This window comes from Spea bombifrons, chromosome 4, assembly GCF_027358695.1.
Source record: "Spea bombifrons isolate aSpeBom1 chromosome 4, aSpeBom1.2.pri, whole genome shotgun sequence".
NCBI lineage: Eukaryota > Metazoa > Chordata > Amphibia > Anura > Pelobatidae > Spea > Spea bombifrons.
In genome coordinates, this window is record NC_071090.1 from 45,797,746 (window position 1) to 45,816,227 (window position 18,482).

General features: G+C 37.8%; 1 protein-coding gene across 1 annotated transcript; it reads right to left on the minus strand.

Moving 5' to 3' along the window:
* Positions 1-606: 606 nt before the first annotated feature.
* On the minus strand, positions 607-17,688 carry TBK1 (TANK binding kinase 1). The gene is made up of 21 exons (XM_053462051.1): positions 17,523-17,688; positions 14,423-14,538; positions 13,657-13,797; positions 12,975-13,104; positions 12,019-12,200; positions 10,918-11,078; positions 10,593-10,703; positions 10,222-10,401; positions 9,233-9,429; positions 8,739-8,797; positions 8,167-8,258; positions 7,477-7,578; positions 7,219-7,279; positions 6,775-6,896; positions 6,605-6,681; positions 5,937-5,976; positions 4,920-5,021; positions 4,740-4,836; positions 4,337-4,443; positions 3,880-3,951; positions 607-1,060 (listed from the first exon to the last, which is right to left on the minus strand). The coding sequence occupies exons 2-21, from the start codon at positions 14,507-14,509 to the stop codon at positions 1,009-1,011; spliced, it is 2,172 nt and encodes a 723-aa protein (XP_053318026.1). The 5' UTR covers positions 14,510-14,538; positions 17,523-17,688; the 3' UTR covers positions 607-1,008.
* Positions 17,689-18,482: the final 794 nt, after the last annotated feature.

Below are 18,482 nucleotides of genomic sequence, written 5' to 3' on the forward strand. Positions count from 1 at the left end.
GACAGATCAGAATAACGTAATAGAAAATGGTCACTCAATTGTATGTTTTATTACGAAGAACCAATACACTGACATTAACACGGTGAAGCATATGGGTATTTTCCTGGACTGTCCCAAAGTCCTGAAGGAATGCCTTTTGCCTGCCAGTCCCTGAAGCACAACCCTAGTTAGTTCTTCACCATATGCACTTGACTACCTGCTACACAACACAAAGACGCAGAGGCACAAGAGAGGCATGAAATATGAATATGACCATCAGATAACTGAAAAACCAAATATTTATTAGATATCTCAGAGTTGGACCAACCCGCAGGTGTCAGACGATAACGACTAGAAACTGCTTCCTGGCTCCTTAGGTTTGGGCACACTAGCCGCTCTATACAGTGTAAAGCAGCCAGTTCTATGTAGTGTTGGTCCAATATTCTCTCAGCTCTATACAGAGCTAGCTTTTCTTTACTATCATTGCCTGCAGCGGTGGAGAGTCAGCTCCTGGAGTTTGTGGTTGGCTCCTTCAACTACACTAAACTCGTCAAGTCCAGAGATATCTGCAAACACTATAGTTATGAAAGAATACCCGGTGTGCTTACGGGTCATTACAGCCATCAATAGAAACTCATGCTGGTTTATTCACATTAGAAGAAAATTACAAGATAAAGTGCAATTTGAGGTGAATACCAGGATTTTTTTTAACTAAGAATTTACAGTGATTAAGACAGACAGATGTTTTATTTACACGTTATGCTTACAGGATACAGTTCATTTTATGATATATTTATGCTGTTAAGAACACAGAAAATTACACAATCAGGTTTAACAGCATTAAAAAGTAAAATACTACGTTGAAACATTTCTCTATATTCACAATATGATACAAATATATACACAGATCTCTGGCACTGAAATCATACACGATGATTGGGGAACAGGTAAATATTTCAAGGTCCTTGTACGGCCACCAGTGGAACGGTGCACGGTTCACAGCTTGCCACATGCAAGTATTTGAGGTCACTAAATGCAATCCACGTTCCGGAAGCCACCGTCCATAGTCAGAGCCCCAAATCTGATAAAGTAGAGCAAAGGAACATTTTTTTTATTAAAATACATCCACATAATTTTGTTTGTCACATTTTAATGTTTCAGAGCATCAAACCTTAATATAAAAAGAATAGTAAACACAAAATGCAGCTTTTAAATGATCATTTCTTGTTTTCAATGTAAAGAGTTAATAGAAACCTATATCACCCATGTGAAAAAGTAATTGCCCCCCTTAACCTAATAATTGGTTGTGCCACCCTTATCAGCAACAACTGCAAACAAATATTAGATAACTGGCAATGAGTCTTTTACATCGCTGTGGAGGAATATTGTCCGACTGTTTTAATTCAGCCACATGGGAGGGTCTTCGAGCATAAACTATCTTTTTAACATCATGCCACAGCATCTCTATCAGATTCAAGTCAGGACTTTGTTTCTTTTGAACCAGTGTATGAGGACTTTGTGTGCTTCAGATCATTGCCCCGCTGCATAACCCAACTGCACTTGAGCTTTAGGTCGCAAAGTGATGGCTGGATATTTTTCTCCAGGATTACTTGGTAGAGAGAATTCATGGTTCCATTAATTATGGCAAGTTACCCAGGTCTTGGAGTATCAAAGCAGCCTCAGACCACCTCAATGTTACCACCACTGTGCTTGACTGTTGGTATGATGTTCATATTGCGGAATATACCAGATTAAACAGGACCCATGTCTTCCAAAAAGCCCCGCTTTTGACTCATCAGTCCACATAATATACTAAACGTTTTGGGAGTCATCAAGAGTTTTTTTAGCAAATGTGAGGTGAGGCAAGGCTTTATGTACTTTTTGGTCAGAAGTGGTTTTCACCTTGCAACTCTCCCATGGATGCCATTTTTTACACAGTCTCATTCTTATTGCAGAATCATGAACTTAACTGAACTTAACCTTAACTTGAATTTAGGCACGTTAGCCCAGCAGTTATTTACATGTTATCCAGTATGTCATAAAAGAACCCAAACTGAGTCGTTAATGCGCTCTTGTAGATATGTTGGTAGACCGGCCACTCCTGGAAAGGTTCACCACTGTTTTAAGTTTTTCCGTTTGTAGATAACGGCCCTAACCGTTTACCTTTACTGAAGCCCCAGAGCCTTAGAAATGGATTTAAAACCCTTTCCACGCTGATAGATGCCAAAGATTTTGTTTTTCATATGTTCTTGAATTTCTTTAGATTGCGGCATCATGTGCTGCTTTTTGAGACTTTTAGCCTGCCCTGCTTAGCAAGGTTCTACTTAATTGATGTTTAGATTCAACAGCGCTGGGATTAATCATGGCTGGGTGTGTCTAGTGAAATTAAACCCAACTATCAACTAAATTTGATTAATTGTTTCATTTAGGGGGCAGATACTTTTTCACATGAAATCATTTTAAAAGTGCATTTAAGTTTCACACATATGCAAAAATAGAAGAAATATGGAAGGGGCGAATACTTTTTTACAGAGATATATATATATATATATATACACACACACACGCACACAGGTATGTGCGTACAAAGACAAGAGAAGACCTTGCGTCTGGTGGTACCAATATCTGTTCCTCCACTTCTTTGGCTCCATAACGGAAGTCGCTCAGATATGATGTCATATAGCCACTCACTCACAGCTTTAGCACATTGATGACATGTCTATTAGTCTTTCTCCCCTACCAAAAGGTACAGATGCCGCAAGACTACAAAAGGCAGAATATGGGTGATATGGGACTTTACTCCCTCCTAGTTAAAGATACAATCTATGAAAAATAGTGGTGCCTAGTCATGTTAATATAACTGGGCTTGAACATAACACCTAAGAGCCTTCCTGTGTTATCTAAAATGAAGGCGTGAAGCGCCAAGATGTTACAACAAAGGGACAGAAAATATGTTGCAACAGTTCAATTTAAAACCCAGAATCAACTTGAAAACACTTTGAGTGATTGCAAGTGTCCTCTACAGGGACCTCTGTCTGGTCCATTGGGACTACAAAAATTGCTGCATTATTTATCTCACTATATATCATTGTGCACTGTCCAATACGATAAAGTTAACAGACACCATAGCACATTATTCAGCAACACAATTTCACCATGTATATTCTTGGCTCCTTTCCAAAATCTTTCTAATGATTTATAATATTTTAATCTATACAAATTACAGTGCACCTATAGCGCAACACTGACATGAGTACACATTTAACCAATTACGACTTCACCAATACACTGTGCTAAACTACAACCAAACACATATCATGCTGGCCACATTACAACGCGGAAGATTACTATTTGCTATACTCCTGATAAATAACCGGTGTGGTAAATTCCATTACATGCTCCGATGGTATAAACATGTGTAATTATTGTGTTGCACAAATTTAGTGAATAAATGGTGAACCTACTGAATGACAGTGAAGAACAAAAATGTGCATCAATCAGACTTGTGCCAATGCATATAGGGAAGAGAGAACCTGTTAAGGTCCCAAATCCCAAACAGACTAACAACTGTGAAAGGATACACTGACTACTGGCATGGAAGCTTGCGCCAAGTGATTTTTGCACTACAATCACTGCATTTTCTCTAAAGTAGTGTCTATTTTGCACCCCATAAACACTGACCACTAAACATTAGGGAATTAAATCTTTCTAGAATGGGCAATATGGTAAACTAAAGTATACTTTATATTAATGGGTATATTCACTGTTTTGGTGAACATGGTTGAATATATTCATTGTGCCACCGACTTAGGACAAGGATAAGTCTCACAGAATATCAGTCCCAGAAGCAGAGGGGATGCCTGGTTCTGAATTAAACATTTCATTATCTGATTGGTTTACCTTTCCAAAATGTGATTGTTTTCGGCTAGCTCTTTGACAACTCCCTCCATCTCTTCTTTCAACTTGCGCATTCTGTGAAGCCAAAAACACACATTTCTCAATTTATTTATTTATTGGCCAAACTGGAAACACTAGAGAATGAAGCTCATTCACAAGAAGTACAGAGAACCAAAAGTTCACGATATAGATGGTGAGAAACATTTTAGCTTAAATATACTATCCACATCCTTCCCATCTACAACGTATATAAGATGCATTAATGTCACCTAGAAAAGAAAAGATGTGAATGGGAATGTTTCTGCGCATGACATATATATATTTTTATTCTTTTGCTGTAAATTAGTCCATATTAAAGTACATCAATATACATTCTTTATTGGCAGGGCTGTATGGGGCACTTAAGTAAGAAAACATTTTGGTATGGTGCACATTGTAGCTGAAGTCATTTGTCGCTTACCCAAGAGTCATTTCCACTAAGGTGTTGGGGCTTGAATAGATTGGGTTCACTGCAGGTTTTATCCCGCCGGGGGCAGCAAACATTTTCTGAGGCATGGTTTCTTGATACTGCAATAACATTTTAAAGAAAAAAAATTACTTAGAATCAAACCAAGAGTAACAAAAAACGAACAGATAAGGTGTGAAAACTAACTAATATACGAGATAAATCCAAGGATCCCAGATCAATCCAGCATTTAGAAAATTTCAATCTACATTACGCTAAAGCTCCTTTTTACTGTTGGCTAGAACTCTTTTTACAAAATCATTCCACAGTTAAAAGACAAAACATAAAACACAAAGCCAAGAATACAAGTTTGGTTACCATGAAGCAACAAATGAGCTTTAATTAACCAAATAGGTACCTGATTAATATAGTGCTGGCACTTTGTAACTTCTTCTTCGATGTCAAAACACTGACTGGTGAGCGTAAGCAGCTGTTTCCGTAAAACAATCGTCTTTCTGGAAGCAGGATAAGTAAAGTTTAACACACCTTTGGGATGATCTCTCTTTGCAATAAAGCCCACGTGCCCTGATTAACTAACCTCATCCAGTCCTGCGCCTTGCTGCGGAACTCGTCATATTTGGCAACACATTCATCCTTGAACAGCGAAGCAGCCTTTTTGGAGTGTAAGCACAACTTCTGCCTAGACATAGAAATACAGAGATTTACTTCACTGTGCTGTGTTTATAATAGTATAGAAGCGCCATCTACTGTTTAACTGTGCAAAATGAATGATTCTTCTCCAAAATGAAGACTGATCTACAGCCAGATCAACACACACACACACACACATTATTTATATATTTATATATATATATATATATATATATATATATATATATATATATATATATATATATATATATATATATATATATATATATATATATTAGATCATTGCCACTGCATAGCTGAGGAGCACAGGTTATGCGAGGGTTGCTGGACCAATCACAGGAACTCTAACATCAAGGTGGTTTCAACAGGCAACACGAAAGAAAAATAAAACTGAAAGTAAATGAGAAAGTGGCAATGTGCAGTACAGAAGGAAAGCCGAGTTTGTTGTGGTATATAAAGTACACTTTACTCAGCAAGTTAATATTCAGGAAGCCAGGACAGATGGTATAATGATCAGCCTGACGTAGTAATGTACGGTAATTAAAAAGTTTGATCATACAGTAGTGGCACTTCCTTAGAGTTTCACATATTATAGGGGTTTTTATATTTCACATATTATAGGGGGTTATTCACTCATTATATTCACCTATTATATTCATTTGTTATATTGAGAACAGAAAATAATAAAACAGACCCTCTCCAAATAAAAATACAAAAAACACTTCAACCATACCCTTTTAAGACAAGGAGATGTCGTAGACTCATCAAGCAGAATGAAAGTCCTTTGAAGTACTAACAAAGTACTAATAACTACATAATAACAAAAGCAGCCTAACAATTGTTTTAAATTGTCGTGAATGTACGGGCTGCGGCAGGGTTCACATGAATGGGTTCTCTAGGTGTGGTCATGTACCCAAAGCATATGAAATATTTTAACACTTACTTGTCAAACTTGTGTATCTGCTCTTCATTGTATGTAAGCCCTATAAAAAGTAAAGAAGACAGCATTCAGATCATAAAATGACTCCACAGCTGCACATGTACACATAGAATACCTGCTCACAACAGCTGGACCTGTCATCTATACGGCTTTCAACAAAACTACCTTTATGTTTACTTTATCTGTTTTTATGGATGTTTTACCTTAGCATACCCTGCATAACTAATACCTGTATTGAACGCTTCTTACTCCTTATTTTAAGGCTGTCGATTTCCAAAAGTCAACTAACTTTATGGGATGGTTTCATCCTGTAAATCATGTGGCAATTAGGATGGCTGCTCTCCCTGGCATCCAAAGAAGATGGTTTTCTAATATGATAATACAACATACATGTCTGCTATAAAGGCAAAAGAACATGCTTAGACACACTAACTTTGAAAGGGACAATTTGCCAGTTTATCTCTTTTGTTTGTTCCATATAGCTTCTAATCAGTGAAAATCAAACAATGTACTTTTACTACTGATATCTGTTAGAATGTGAACATTATGCCAGATTATCTATACTGATGATGTGTATATAAACACACACGCATATATATATATATATATATACACACACACACACACACATACATACATACATATACACACACACTATATAGAATACTTACTGCGCTGTGCTTTATCCTTTTTGAATTGACAGTATATTTCTGTGATCAAGCTTAGCAGCACCTGCAACTTCTCCAAACTTTAGGGTGCAAACAAAACAGTGGAAGGTTTAGAATGAGACCTTAAATGCCGAAATAGAAACCAAGTGAATTGGATTTTGCGGGTCACTTACTTCCTATCACTTGGGTGAGTGCCCTCGACACTCATCCATGATTCATTCAGAAGTCCCCCTGGAGACAGTTTATTTTTAATTTCCTGTAGAGATGTCTCCAAATTTTCTTGCGAACTGGAAAGCTGAAGGAGGAATTCAGCAATATGTTATTCATATACACAAACTGAATTTCACAAATCAGGAAATGTGTCCAGTTTATGAGAAATATATACATCACACAGCTGTGGGCCAATGGAAGATAAGATACATTGCCTTTTAGGATATCTACTTTTGACGAAGAATTAAGCCCATACATCGTTGGTTGCATCTGTAGCTACCATTCTACCGTCTGAGATATTTCAAATATATAATACGATACATGTCGGATAAAAGGTTATTTCTAAAGTGGATAGAGAGGACCAGTTAACATATACAAACATACATAGAAACTTTTAAAGGACTTACACGGTGAAGCTTGGAATGTAATTCATAAAGTTCTGATTCGACACTGATTACATTTTCATATCTGTAAACCAATTTTACACATGTCAGGGTAATTTAAAACGACATTTCTTTCCAAATCTACTATCTGAGTAACCTGCTTCCTGAGCCACATGGATTGCGCAACATAGGTTTTAGAGTACAAGAAAAACAACATTGAAACATGTAAAAAAATATAAATAAAAGAAAAACAAACATTACATTAAAGAAGGGGCAACTTACATTTTCAGATCTTTTTCTATGGTTCTGTTGCAAAAGTTAAACTTGAGAGTGACCTTGGTATGCTTGTGAATGGTCTCGTTGTATTCCTCCTTCATTAATTCACTGGAAGAAAATGCCCAGCACAGTGGTTTATAAAACACATTAAACTCCCGCAGACCTTTAGTTAGTTTCTGGTAGTTATGTATTATATTAGCAAATGATCAAGGGCATGGAGATCACATCACAAGCAGTAAGGACACTATACCCAGAAGGTTCAAACAAACTCAATTTGCCGACTTATTTCAGTTACCTGCAACAGAATATTATTTAAATATGTACTTGGTATCTAATAAAGAAATTATTTCGAGAATCAGATTTCACCAAAAGGGGAAAAACGAGTTAATGGAAATAAAACCATCCAAAGGCAGAAAACAGTAAAATAATAAGGCAGCACGCTTGCTTTATACAGGTGTGTTTCATGAACATATACATTGCTTTTAAATCTGAAAAACCTATACATTTAAAATGTGTAATTCAGGAGAATGACAGATCCCTAAAGACATAATATGGCGGTAAGTAATGCTCAATTTTATATATCTAGGTTTGCATGACTGGGTGCAACCGTTGGAGTAAATGTACGAATAGGACAGGTTAACCTATACGACATAGAGAGAAAGTATACAAAGTATACAAACATTAAGTGCTGCTTACATTAGCCAGCGTATTCCTTTCCTCATAAGCTCCTGTCCAAGCAGCAGGGAAGAATATAGCCTACAGTAGTAGCATACAATGCCTGTTACTACCTGGACAAGACAAGAACGAGACGATCTTCAATCTCATATACTTAAGGCTTCCACATCTTTTTCTGTTGTATTACAATCATTGTTGAACAACCAATCAGTAAGATTCTTAAAAAAATGGCGATTCACAATTTCATATTTGTACATTTAAAAACACATTTAAGGAAACAAATTATATGGTTATATATTTTTTCTGGTAGAATTCTATATTACAAACCAGGCAATGTTTTTGTAAAGCAATATTTTACTGATCCATTAGAGTTTACTCACACACACACATTACATATTACGTACAGCAACCTGACATAACATTACATAAATAGTAATAAACATGCTTAATTCCAAAGCTGCTTTTTTTCTTGACACATTCTCTCTAACCACTTACATCGTTAACTATCATTCACAACTTAAATCATTTCAAACACAGATATATTTAGTTAGCTTGCACAAAACAGATGTCTTTATGAAGAAAAAAACACCAACCTTTGCCAAATTAGCATCAGCGTCCAAATCAAAGGGCAAGAGAAGCTTTGGTAAAAAGACTGTAATATAAATAAAATATTGTTTAATGCACATCATCTGTTATTTCCCTCTTTACAATAATGAACCTGAAGGGCATAGTTGCAGTTGTATTACTGTGAAACATTTGTCCAACAGCCCCTTAGAGATATATTGTGTATAGGAGAGAATATGCACAGGGAGCAGGAGACACTTTGGCGCACCCTAGTGGCCAAATCCACTGCCATGGGCATAAGATTTTAAGATCAACATCCAACAAATTTACTGAAATATCACCGGAAAAGTGGTTGAGTCTTGTGCACTAGCTTATAGACAGAAAAATGTGGCAGTGAAAGCTGATAGCCTACTCAAGCTGTTTGAATACAAAATCAAAAACGGAACAGGTTGTTTCTTTTAAAGCTCTCAGATGTGGCTAAATTATTTTTAAAGGTTCCGCTAATAAGGACCATGACACGTACTTTCTTCGTATCTCAGACCAATGATGTTCACAAGCTCCCTGGTCACCACGTAAATTGGGTTGTCCTCGGTGGTGACTGGGAAACTCTGTGCCAGCCTCCCTGGCTCCAGTACCAGCCTCCTCCCTTCAAACAGAAGCTCCTGGTTCTGCACCGGAATCATTGTCTGCTTGTAAATGAGATCATGGAACTCTGTAGCCCTGAAACACATACAAGGGGAAGGGGGTATGTGATGCACACAATTCAGCTGCAAAACACATTGAGATTTTTTTTTACTAAAGCAGAAGAAGTTGCTGATTGTGATATGGATTGTGAAGGGTTAATCCCAATGAGCTTCCCCTGCAAGAAGAAACTTGTCAGAGGTGGCCCAAAATAATGCATAGTGACGTGGAGACTTCTTTATTCCGTAAATAAACCCACAAGAATACACAAACATGCTTATTTTACATAAAAAGAAAAGGCTTACATATTATTTATTTTAACCTTTAGGATTGGTGATAATCTAGCATATTTTCATTAATTCATAAAAATGTGTCATAAAGAATCAACTTGTATACCATCTTCGTTTTTTCTTTACTTGCAGCTCTTTTTGCAAAAGCCTTATCATACACATAGTTCCCCTAGGGCAGGGGTGTCCAACCTGCGGCCCTCCAGCTGCTGCAGGACTACATCTCCCATAATGCTCTTTCAGCTAAGGGGCTGGCTGAGGAGTATGGGAGATGTAATCCTGCAGCAGCTGGAGGGCCGGCGGCTGGACACCCCTGACCGAGGGTGCTAGAAACCCTATGCCAGCCCAGCACACCCAACTCAAAATGAGCAGGTGATACAGAACACATATTTAAGCACCCAACATCAACATCTGGCGCAATACCTCCGGGTTAAGAAATCTAAAACTAGTTTACAATCTGGACATCTGCCACAAGATAACAAATGAGGATAAAAACACTATAAAAGTCTAGCTTATAATATACAAGTGATGGAAAAGGACATACATATCATATGCATGGATATATATCTTATGGAGTGTCATTTGCTGAAGTGAGAAGACGTGGATCACGATTCGACGGAATATGTCACTGGTTACTGCAAAGAACTGGTCAAAGCCCCAGCACTTCTCCTGATCGGCTTCAAGAATGTTGGCCAGAACTGGGGTAAACAAAACCTGAAGGCCACTGGGAACATAACAGGAGAAAGTGGTGAAACCCCTTATTGTTATTCAACAACTACTTACACATTCAGTTTGTACACATTCTAGACTAATTTAAAAAAGAGTAAAACAAATTTGTAATGTATCCTAGAAGCGAAGGACATAAAAAAAAGGCAAAACATATTAAAACAATATGGGAGGTTGTTAATTACTTACTAGGACAAGCTGCAACTAAGAGGTAAATCTCTGCTCCATTCTATTGGACCATTTTCTGCTCTCTGAACACCAGATATTGCCCCAGAGGGCTTTCCAGTAATTATCTTATACCTGTAAAAAAAATATATATATATATCATTTTGGCCAAAGAGTACAGAACATTTCCCATACAGTTGTGATTAGATTGTGAAACATGTGATTAGAGAACAGGTTACACCAAGTAACCAACGTACAACCTAAGGGATGAAAGGTACACATCTATCTTAAATGTTTAACAGCACAGCAATAAGGAAACCAAAATTCAAAGACCAAACATCCCACATACATGACTTCCTTGTTCCGTCGCGGTCCTTCAAAGGGTCTAAAAGGTAGACTTCCTGTAGCAGCATGGTAGAACGTCACGCCAATGCTCCACAGATCCACCGTAGCACCATACTTTTTTTGATGTTCCTTTCTAAGCACAGCCCGCTCATACATGTCTGGATGCTGTTTAAAAACAAGACCTAAAAAGTGAACTTGTTTATAATATAAGTACCTTGGGTGATTCTGACGCATACTGGATCAGGCAGCTACATAGCATCCCTAATGTTCTAATGGCTTTCTTCAGATGTAAGGGCAAAGAGGAACAGTATCTCATCATCTTACATAACCATATTGTTACATAACTATTGTTTCTTTAGTTTGTGCATAATTCTTAGTTTAATCCAGGAGTTGACAAATTTAGTTTATATCTAGAAGCCAGATTATTTTCACCAATACTAACACACATACAAACATACTTACACACACACACACACTGACGTGCTAACATACTGCGCTGAGGGAGCACAGGCTAGTGGTATGCGCGGTATGCAGGGGGGTTGTTGGCAGTATTGGGCAGTTAGGGAATGTATAATGCTCCCCTGCAAAATCCTAAGCGCCAGGAAGCAATTTCTTGTCGCCATGGCGACCTGAACCTTGTAGTATCCTGGTTTAAAATTTTCATCATGTTCGTTAAAAACATATCTATCTCACAATAAATGTATTTAAGACATCTGATCTATTCAATTTGCATTTGCACGAAGACATACATGCATCAAGCTTTGGTGTCACAATGAAAAAATTGATTTAGATATATTAGACATGCAATAAAAAGATTAATTCCATTTAATCCGCTTATTATTAGTTATTGTTTTATATAGTGCCTTCATATTCCGCAAAGCTATACATATGGATATTTTTCGGATGTAAAAACCTCAAATGTTGTTCAGTCCTTGGTCTCATCTTATAATCAGAATATTCTTATACCTATTTAATGAGTAATTAAATTGCTTCACTGTATTACCTCTATTGGAAGTGTTGTTCTGGGGTATCAAATGCGTTCTCAAGACACAATCACACACACTAATAACACATCATGATAACAGTGCAGAATACATAACATTACCAAGTACTCCTCGGTGCCATAGAGCGAAACAAACTGCTCATCATCCTCCAGCTCCCTGGCTGCACCAAAATCGGTGAGTTTATAAACGGACTGCCCATCTTCCCCGATAACGCGCATGATATTGCCCGGTTTGATATCACGGTGAATTATTCCATTTTCCCTGAGATGGTTCATTCCTGCCACTAGAAAAAGAATAATGATCTTTATAAACTCGTTAATTGAACAGCAGCTGGATGTCAAATGTTATATAGTATCGTTTCTTCAACTAGCAATCCAATATATGGCTATTTCTATCAAAATGCTCCACAGAGAGCCGCACAGAAGCAGATATCCAGCTTCCAGCCATCCCAAAGACTCTGCCCAACAACTTAACTACAAATCAAGCACTGCCTGAATGTTAACATATTTTTATCCTTAAAATCAGTAACAATAAGCTTGTGTCTTTGCCACAGACTGCATCTATTGCAAGGCGATCCACCCCATCAGGAAGAGTCTACTAGAATTGTGCACATGAGTGGGAACCAGGGGTGGGCTGGGGCCTTCTGGCACGGGGGGGGGGACGTAAAGATTAGTGGCCAAATTGGCTAGACCTCCACACCCCCCGTAACTAACATACGCACCTACACACACTCACACATTCATGGTAATACACATACATGTTGGACCAGGCCTTTGTGTGCAATCTTGGACCAGCCTGCCCCAGGTGTGAACCTTCATCTATTACATGACATGCTATGCAGTAATAGAGGCTTTAATGCCCATTGTTTTGATGGCATTATCATGAAGGCAGAAAGTGGTTAATAAAGTAATTGTTAAAGCTTAAGGATAAGTTTCGAGGAGGCGGGGGTTACATTTTCAGTGAGCTGTATATAATAATAATAAACACTGCAAGGCTGTAACAAAACACGAACTGCACTTATTAAAAGTCTTACAGACCATGTGAATCAGATACATACCGACATCACGTGATACAATAAGGAACTCTGATTCGGGCAAACCGTATGCATTAGATGGTTCTTCTAGAACAGAGTACAAGCTTGCACAGGGACAGAATTCCATAACTAGAACTTTGTGTCCACTAGATGTCTGGAATAGAAAAGACGAAAACGAAAAATCGTTAATTGCAAACAAAAAGGAGAAAAAAAAAAAAGTTGGTTACTTTGCAGTTTCAGAAATATTTTTCCAGAAATAGATTACCAGGCTTTGTATATTCTAGACCCGTTGGAAACACTACTCGTGTGATACATTGGGTCTAAATCAATGACCTGTAAAGCAAGCACTAAATTGTGTGAGAACTGAGTTTAGACCGGCGTAGAATTTCTAAATGCGGGATTTGAAAATGTAGAAGATCAGGAAAAAGTGTATCAATTTAACACAAGCCAAGTAACTATGGACCTCATTTATTCAAAAAAATGCATAAAAGTTTCCATTAGCTTCCACATTACAATTTTTTACCGGTCGTCTAGATTGTAGGAAGGTCACTGAATCGCGTCCCAGTTAAAATTAAGACTGGCCATTGAATCAGACCCATTGACAAAAGCTAACAAGTGAGTTTTGGATTTAGGGCTCAGGCAACCATAGACATTAAAACTACCAATATACCCATTAAAAAATACAATGCTTTATGAGCCATTTTACCTCTTCCTCGATAGCAAAGAGTTTGACAATATTTTTATGGTTGAGTTTCTTTAACACTTCAAACTCCCTTGTTTGAACATCTGCTGGACGAAGGAAGCTTAAGTTGTTGAACACTTTAACAGCATATAGGTCCCCAGTTTTCTAAGAGGAAAAAGAAACACAATTTCAAGCGGTACATGTAAAAACCCTAAGTTATCAGTCAACATGAAATGAGTCCAAGTTAAGCTGTCTAAACTGACTGTTTTTGAAGATTCTGCTTGCACTCTGTTGTCCTGTAATAGCCCCAAAAATGTGGGTTTTACTGCCCAAAAAATTTACTTTACGTTTATGGATGTTGGATCTCATCTGTCCTTTTTCTGACCAGTCCCAGAATTTAATCAAACCTTTAGTCCAGTTTACACCCCTACAGATTTTGGTATAAAATAAATAAATAAATGATTTCGCCCCCTGGTAATCAGCAGCTTCAGTAAGTGGGTGGACAAAAAGTGAGATGACCTTAATAAGTGAATTTATATACTGTACATACAACTAGCTTCATTTCACCTTAAAATTTAGACAAATCTAAAACCAGGCAGTGCTAAAAATATACCGGTATATCTAAATCTCAAGCTGAACTCTACATAACTGCTTAAAACAAGAATTTAAAAAGCGTCCAAGTAACAATGCGAGTTAAACTATTACTTTTACCATAGTAAGGCATTTTCTTCTTTTTGCACTTTCACCCTAAACAAACTTCCAATTGTGCACTATGACATTTATATGATACCTTATTGCGCCCCCGAAACACATTTGCTGTTGCGCCTTGTCCCAAAATATCGGAAAGCAGCCAGAGGTAATTTGCCGTGCTCTGCATTTTGTCAAGCCCGGAAGTCTTATAACAGTCTGAAGAAAAAGTGAAATAAATGCTTATCAGATGTTATTGATCAGTCACATGACATAATTCTTTACTACATGTTAGTGTGAGATCACAAGGCAAATAACCATAAAATGCTTTACTCAGCAAGGTCAGATATAAGGTTTGTTTTATCACTCATGACAAGCGCACAATAATACAAAATAGTTGAATGACAATAGTGAAGTATAAAAATAAAAAAAAGAATGAAAACAGACAGTCCAGATATATATAAAAAAAAAAAACTAGCAGTGTATCACATCTTGAGAACGGATGCCTGGAATAAACAAGGGTGAGCAGGATGATGTGTGAGACGACGTGATGTCACCGCAGCAGAGCTGTAACACAAAATGTTTGTATATCACCTCCTATTTAAAAAAAATTGAAGTATTAAGCCTTGTCTTCGTAATATCCTGAATCCACCTTAAGCCATTGTAGGACTTTGCTTAGAGCTCCCGGGGGGTTATGTGACAGGAAGGAAATACATCTCATATGGATTACAGAAACATCACTTTTGTTGAGAAAGTCTGGGAAGTCCCAGTCCCATTAAGCATGTGTTTGCTTCTTAATATTGATGGCTTGGCATGAAGGAGTAAATTCCAATCAGCATCTAAAGCATGATGTAGAACATTAGAGGGTCTGATCTCTTAACAGCAAGATATCTTTTGATGCCCCTCATTTGTATAACTCAAAACTCATGTGCTCTTCACACACAATCAACTACATTAGAGGAATATATCCGATCCCAGCTGCTGGTGTGTATTTGGGCTTGTGCATGACCAGTTGTAAACTGCCCACAAGACTTGACGTGCCAGAATCTGCTTTTCTCTACCCACAAGCCTCCTGAATACAGCCCAGCAGTGGGCCATTTATCCTTTATGGCTTCTCACCCATTTTTAATAATACTCTTCTGTTTCAAAGCCAATGTCTTTTTATAACAAAACCATGAAACCACCCAGCTCTCCTCTAGTACTTTTTTGAACAGTCCACCCTTTTGCATACCTGCCAAAAGTCAGAATTTCCCAAGGCAGTCCTGTTTTTTGGGTGGGGGGGGGGGTCCTGTCCTCCATAAATATACTGCCAGTGCACAGTGTATTGCATTGTGTTTTAACTGTGTATGTTAAGGACACACACTGCCAAACGCTTGTAAACGAGCTCAAAACTTTAGGCTGTAATTATGCTAGATTCCGCACCAAAAGTATATATTTCCAGAGAGGAAGACTAGCAATCATCTGCGCCATTTAAAAATGTAAAAAATATATTAAGGCATGGATGTCAACCGGTTAATTATGAAAAAGTGTTTTGGGAAGCTTTTTCTATTGAGCAAAATATCAGATTTCAATTAAATGGCATCCCCCATCTGATCAGTATTTATGAGGGGCGTTCTTAAAGTAACCATTTTTGTAGGCAAATATTGTAGTGGGTATTAGTTTAGTTTATTTTAAAAAAAAAACTTAAGGGAAAACTTGGTGGATATCTACATTATTTAACACCCATCCTAACGCTCGTCTTTATAGTGTCCTCTAACACCAACCAGATAAAAATGGGTCTTTTTTTCTGTTGTCAAACATGGCGCGCTGCGATATGACATCATAACCCAGGGCTCCATGTCTTAAAGGTGCAGTGTCTTCTAATAGTCCATAGATGCTGTGTTGAGTGAAGGATCTCCCCTGTAACCAGCCCATTGAGCAGAGCGATAACACGAACCTGATCTATCCCGAGTCACAATACATCATTGATCATATAATCATCAAAATCAGACAGGTTTATTTTCTTAATTGACTTCCCATAAAAATACATATCTGAACAGGCGAATGAGAAAAGCAAACAACTGTTAGAAGTGAAACTAGGTTTTAAGGAAACAAGACAGTTGCGACTGCTAATGGTATGAATACTTCCTGTGCATTTACCATACTAAATATATTCATACGCTGTCTCAAAAGATGTCAGCATAAGTGAAAGCAATGGGGTTCATTCACTAACCATATAAAATGGCCAACATTCCAAATTATCACCAAATATTCTATATTATATGGTTATGTTGGATCATTACAAACCCTTAGAATTTGGAATCAGCAGAGGAACAGGACACGATATGGTCTTCGACGACGTTAGAGGAGATCACCAGCAGCCCAAGGCAGGGCTGGCCTTATCTAATCAACTCACTGTCCTGAAGTTCTCTCCCTTCTGCTCACCCACCCTTACAGAGGCTGCCTCAACTGAACATCCAGCAACTTGGCAATGGGACAGAGATAAATAATGGGGAGAAATAATCATGCACATCCTGAGAAGTTCAGATACTTTTGTCCATGCTATACACAATAAGTGGATATCACTAATTTGAAAACACCATTACAATAGTCTTTTAAGTGTATTCAGGAACACTGGCAAGTCTACTGACCAACATCCTAATACCATAACTAGATTTATTTCTCCATTTCAAACTATATCAGTTTCTCTGGTGTGTGTATATGAAAGTTATCAGTTCCAGCTGCAACACCATACACAAAGTGTCCACCACACACAGAATCCATCTCCAGTAATGTCACTTCTCAGCCATGTTTATCAACATGTTTTCTTTCCCCATTTTCTAATGATAACATCATTCCAGGACCAAGTATTAGATGGGCCTTGAAGTTATCATTTCAAGGCTAGTGTTGAGGGCTATTCTCCCACCAGTGTCCTGCAGTCAGTATAGGCTAATCTGTCACTGTGACTCACAGCCTGACCGATCCACGTCAATTCACGCGAAGAGATCTAAATGATCCACTGATACAGGTGGATCTAAAGGGAAGAATCCACTGGTATATGCCAGCATTCTATAGACTGTCTCTGCAGTGCATGCAGGTAAATGCTATACGAGGTATACGCACATACAGTATAATCGCATTCACAACACGTCGCCTGAAGAACCAAACAGATAAAGTGTACAAACTGTACACTGTAACACACGCTATTTACTAACGAGCTTTACCTGGTGTCCTGACCGACTGCGCCCCGTAGTTCGCGAGTTACAGCCGAGCAGCGCTTCCGTGTGCTGACATCACGATACAGAATGACTAAGGCAGCGGACGGTGGGCCGAGCGCAGCTACTCCGGTGACGTTCGTCACTCTCTGGCGGCCATATTCATTTTGGGCAAAATGTTTTGTAGTTAAGTAGCTAAGTGGAATCGCTTGGGTAAATTGCTGTCAGGAGGCCCAGATAGACTGATGTCTCACTAAATTACGAATAAAAGTACCGAGGCAAACCTAGGGGCCGTCGGAATATATTATTATAGTTTGCCAGGAATAAAGATGGCGTTTATGTACGCACCGTGGCAATACTAGTCTCGTTAACATTCTTTGGCGGCTAGAATACGGTGATAATCGAAAGCAATATGCTATATATGAAGTGGATATAGCGCGTACCTTACTTTGATTTCTGTCACAACAATATTTTAATGGAGTGGCTTTTTACTGTCATTTACGTAGTTTTTTCATTTTTTTGGTTTTGGTTTTCTAAACACTTTAGAGTGAATAAGTGATGTAATCCTATATGTCCCTGATGTACTGTGGTGAGAATGATTAAGGTTTTTAAACCTAAGCGCTTGAATACAATTTAAAAAAAAAATCCCCACTAAATCTAAAATGTATTAAATATTAACTTCTATAAGAATCCCTGTGAATCAAGAACGACTATTGTCCCGAATACGGGGACTCAGAATTCTTAATGTATAATTATTAAAAGTTACCTTTTAGATTTAGTGGGGATTCTTTTTTTTCCCTTTTTTCATTATGTATTTTTTACTAAACAATTAACGTCTCTTACATTGCTTACTACGCCGAAGTCAGAATCTCATTCAGCACATTTTTTTTATTCAACACGTGGAATTATACAGCAATGTATTTGTGCAAAATATATATATCTATCTATCTATCTATCTATCTATCTATC